Here is a 4,994-nt window from a genome sequence, read left to right as displayed (position 1 = left end):
GCGGGACCCGGGGCGGGCCGGGGGCGGGGCCTGCCCCGGGGGAGGGGCACCTCCCTCCTCCCGCCACCCGCCCGCCCGGGGGCGGGGCCGGGGCGGGTCACCGCGCTCAGCTTCTGCCGCGAGCCCGCCGGCCGCCAGGGGCCGCCAGCGCCGCCGCCGCCGCGCATCCCTCCCGGCAGTGACGGGGCATGGACGTCATCGCCGCGCGACGTCGCCAAGGACACGGCGCCCGTTAGCGGTCGGGGCCGGGCGGCGCCATGGGTGGCTTCAGCGCGGATGAGAAGCTGCGGCTGCAGCAGCTCCGTGCCCTGCGGCGCCGCTGGCTGCGGGACCAGGAGCTCAGCGAGCGGGAGCCCGTCCTGCCCCGGCGGCAGCTCGGGCCCGTGGCCGCCTTCTGGGAGCGCTTCCTGCAGCCCGGCGGCCTGTGGCGGCTCCAGGTGAGCGACGGGGCGGCGGGCGCCCCGGCCTCTGCGGCCCCGGCCCGTCCGAGCTCTGCGCGGCATCGCGGCTGCCGCGCTGGGGCTCCCGGCCCCCCGAGGCGGGGTTGGCGCTGGACTGGAGCGGATGCGTGTCCCTGTCGCCCGCAGGTTTTCAGGGCGTACCAAGCCAGCACCTTCGCCATAACGCGGTTCCTGATCCCTGCCTGGATCGTCCTCTACTACGTCAAGTACCACGTTATGGTAGGTGCGGGCTCCGCGGCGGGGCCGGCCCGGGCCTGGCTGGCCCTGGCCCCCCGGGTGGCGGGCTGCACTCCCTGTGCCACTGCTAATGCTGCGGAGGGTTTGCCAGCCACCCACACCCAAAAGGTGTCCTCAGCCCTGAGAGCCCTGGCCCGGGTGGGAGGTGGTGTCTGACTGTGCAGAGCGTGGCCCGGGGAGTCATGCGGGCAGCTCTCAAACTTCCATGAAAATGGAGTGGTTGGAGTACATTGTCTGGAATGGTCGAGACAACTCAGGCTTCAGCAGCCTGCGTCACGTTTCCTAATGATTAAATGCTTGTTCAACATGTATTGTTAGGAGAGGCAAGACCTGGAGTTAAGCAGTCTGGAGGACAAAAAAAACAAGGGGGGAAATAGTCTCCTAAAGATATAAAGGATAGCTAGCTGGGAAGAAGAGGGTGAAATCTGTGCTCCCTGTAGAGAAGATGTGAATAAGGGGCTTAAAAGAGTATGAAGGAAATTCCTTAAACCGTGGAAGAAGCTTTCTTGTAGAGAGAGGGGCAAATTACACTAACTGTCACAGGGATTTTATGAATGGATTGGTTAAGCATTTACTGCTGGGTAGGGTGACTTCTCACAGCGTGTTCATCACTTGTTTTTCGTTTTTTGGGTGCTATGAAAATATTTTTTGATCTCTTATGGTAATGACCAGTTCTCACTGTATTGCCTCCTTGTGAGCCAGAAAGCTGTGACTGGTGATTGTTACTTTCCTGGAGAAATGGTGAGCCTGGCAACAACCAGACTGCAACTATTGATGGGAGAAGGGAAATGGACAGTAAATTGATGATGGGAGGGACCTTCCATTTCTATAGTCATGTCTTGCTTGAGAGTTCTGATTTGGTTAGCCTCAGGTATTTGCCTTGTGGGAAGAAGCAGGCCTAACGTGATCTTTACTCTGTGGAGCTTGTATTTTAGAAGGGTCATGTTCCACGTTTTGGAAATCTTTCATACATCGTCTGAGTAATACTTCTTCTTTCTCCCTCCTTCTCTCATCCTCCCTTCCTTCCGCCTGCCCCCTTCAGAAAACGCCGTATGGTGCTGTTGAATCAAATCCACGGATATTCCCAGTAAGTTTGTTAATATTTATCTTCCAGCTTCATAAAATACAGGCAGAAAAAGAGGTGGCTTGGGGAGAAAAGGTGCAGGTTTGTGCAGTAGGTTTGCAGAGATTATGTCTAAAAGGATGTGCTCAATACTGTGAACAGGTTGTCCTGAAACAGCACTGAGTAATGATTACAGGACTTGTGAGCACTCTTCATCTTCCCCTTGGAGTGGACAGTCAATCCTTGTTTCAGTGGCACCTTCCTTCTGTAACTACTAACTTTCAGTACCTGGCTGATGGCACACGGCAATCCTGGGCAGAAAACACAAACATTCACTTCCTTTACGGGATCTCCCATAGTGAATGGAGAAGGTTCTGTCTCTGGAGAAGTACATACAGAGGACACTAGCTAAAGAGCTTATTGAAATCTGAAGATTTCCTATTTGGTTCTCAGTTTGCTGCTTGTGCCCAATTTTATAGGGAGCTGAAGTGCTGTGTCTGTAATGTTATGAAGTGCTGGTGAAACCCATGGCTGCATCCTTCAACTCTGAAAGGGGCAAGCCCAACTTGTGTGCCTTCTGTGGTCTAAGTCAGGACAGACTAAATGCATGGATTAATTACTATGCAGTAACAGGATGTGTGTGAAGGAGCTGGGATGTTTAGTGCCTCTGTGGAAATGTGATTATCAATGTATATGGAACAATACAAAGTTATAGAAGGAGTAGGTTGAAATAACCACTTTAAGTACTGAAAACCGCCACTCGGCACGGAGAGGTAAAGAGTGCTGGTTCCAGCTGTGTGAGCTTGGTCCCAGGCATCCCTGGAGGCCCTCCACGCTCAGCTGTCCCCACAGCTAGAGTCATGCCACTGACCACTGAGGTGGATGAGTTTATGAGGTGGAGAGTATCTGCTGGGTTGTTTGGTCTTAATTGCTGCTGGACCTCTCTGAGCTGTTTCTCATTGATTGGTGTACTGAGGTGGGCAAATATTCTTGTATAAGTCTAGTTTTGCTATTTCTGCCAGTTGCACCTTTTTTGTCTGTAACACCTGTCTAATTGTGCTTTATCTAACAACAGTTCCATTCTTAACAACTACATAGCAACATACTGAAGGTCCAACTGTGGGCCTCTGACATGAACCTAATTACTCTGCTTATGTCAGCTCAGTAGGCCAAGACAGTGCCTGAATCTTTAACAAGTAGAAATCAGGCATCATATTGATTTTTTTGAAGGATTATATAGCTCTTCAGGTATCACAGGATTTGGGGTTTGGAGACTATTTTTGAGACTTACCAAAAGTCATACCTTGCCGTATGTGGTTATGCAGTCTTGTAAATCCACTTCTTAAAGCAATATTCTCTTTAAACCATTTGGCTTCCATGCTGCAGCTGAAAAGAAAGGAAAAAAGTGTAAAGCAAGTACAGATTTCAGATAATTTGGATGTGATGTTATTTCAACATCTTTAGAAAGGTTGAGTGAATGAAAGTGGGTGTGAAGAGTGTTCTGAATAACTTGAATTTTTGTCTGGAAGTGGGGACAGTTAGAGCTTAACTGAAAGAATATATGGTGTAAAGGAATACATTTCGTGTATGAGAAAATACTTGCAACGCTCTCTTTGTTTCCATTAGGGGGACAGAATTTTAGAGACAGGAGAAGTTTTTCCACCCCTGAAAGAAGAACCTGGTGGTCACCACTGATGGTTAAGTGCTGATTTCCTTCTTCAGCAAACAAGGCGATAACTGCAGCTACTTTATCTGTTCTATAAATGACTCTCTATTCTGCACCCCTTCATCTTTTCCTTCATTTACTTTCCGCCTCGTCAATTTTGTTTCAGTTGCTACTCATATGGGAGTTTCCTTTTCCTTCAGTGAATTTTACTGCTAATCTCTGGTGTGGATAGAAGAAGGAAGGAGTAAAGAGCAGGGCTGCCACTGTGCATGACCAGACTATGTTAGCGCACACTTACTCCTCTCTCTTCTTGTCGCCTTTGCGGCCATGTGCTCTCTCCCATAGCTACCTGTAGTAAATAAAGCTTCTGTTCTGACATAACCCAAAAGGATTCAGAATTTCTTCAACACTGGTAGTGGGGCATTCGGCCATGTGCTTGTTGCTCACAAGGGCAGCAAACATTCCTGCTGCTCAGCGAAGCAGATGCCTATTGGAAACCCTTGCGCCACCTTCTTTACCGTCTTTCCCCCTCGCTCCAGCTAGCACTGCAGCAGGGGGCCAAAGATGCTCTTCTGGTCTCCTCTCCGGCAACTCCTGCGCTGCTGCAGCCGCAGCTCCTGCGGAGCAGAGCGCTGGCGAGAGCAGGCCCTGGCATCGCCCAGGCCTCGCCGCGGAGTGTGGCTGGGGCCCGGCGGGGAGAGGGAGCTGTCGCTGTGAGGCGGGTGCCCCGCTGTGACGCCCCGCCGTGTCACAGAGGGCTGCGGGAACCCGCCACCTCACAGGCACCGCCAGGTTTGGCCCCGATGTGGGACACCGCTGCTCCCAGCTTGCCAGGGCCGCCGGGGCCTTTGTGGCCTGGGCGGGCATGGGGGCACCACGCCAGACTCCCCGCCCCACCAGGACTGCTGAGCAATCTTTTTACCTTCAGCGACCTGTGACCTGGGGTCCCCTGCTGAAATGCTCTTCGCAGTGCCCACCAAGTACCCCTTGGGTGGACAGGCCGTCTCTCTTGTTCAAGGCCAGGCTGCTAAGCCGGCTCCTAGGCCAYGAGGGCTGTCAGGGAAAGTCCCTCTTTCTCCAGGGGCCGCTGCCAGGGCAACTGAAGGGCATGGCAGGAGAGGGGACCCCCATGCACCTGGGGAGACCCTTACCACATGAACTCCTCCTTCTCCTTCCCTCTGTCGCTGTTCAGGGCAGCCTTCCTTGCCCACTCGCCCTGCCGTGCTTTGGAAGTCTCCAGCAGCTTCAGGGGCAGGCTTGCTCGTGGGGAATGGAGGCTGCAACGGCAGGGAGCAGCTCTCCATGATGCTTTGGCTGGGACGCTGCCTGCCTCTTCCATTCCCCAGTCCCCCTGTGCRCGCGCACACACACACACACTCTGATCCTGGCTCCGCAGGGCAATAGCCGGGAGAAAAGCCCTTTCCCAGGGCTCCCTGTCTTCCTCACCACCTCGTCTGACTTGATGTTCACCGGCAGTTTGCACACCCACACTCAGAAGAGGGGCACACCCACACAGAGGCTAGGTAGAGAGAGGATTTCATCAGCATACTGCACAGTGTGTGGGGAT

General features: G+C 53.4%; 1 protein-coding gene across 1 annotated transcript; it reads left to right on the top strand.

The window, feature by feature from the left end:
• Window positions 1–204: 204 nt before the first annotated feature.
• On the top strand, window positions 205–3,815 carry NDUFB6 (NADH:ubiquinone oxidoreductase subunit B6). The gene is made up of 4 exons (XM_026071633.1): window positions 205–437; window positions 588–680; window positions 1,741–1,785; window positions 3,388–3,815. The coding sequence occupies exons 1-4, from the start codon at window positions 258–260 to the stop codon at window positions 3,454–3,456; spliced, it is 387 nt and encodes a 128-aa protein (XP_025927418.1). The 5' UTR covers window positions 205–257; the 3' UTR covers window positions 3,457–3,815.
• The last annotated feature ends 1,179 nt before the right edge of the window (window positions 3,816–4,994 follow it).

The sequence above is a fragment of the Apteryx rowi genome, unplaced genomic scaffold (assembly GCF_003343035.1).
Source record: "Apteryx rowi isolate R43461 unplaced genomic scaffold, aptRow1 scaffold_329, whole genome shotgun sequence".
In the NCBI taxonomy this organism is placed as follows: Eukaryota; Metazoa; Chordata; class Aves; order Apterygiformes; family Apterygidae; genus Apteryx; species Apteryx rowi.
The sequence above is the reverse complement of the archived record's forward strand: the minus strand, read 5'-3'. Positions and strand labels throughout refer to the sequence as shown.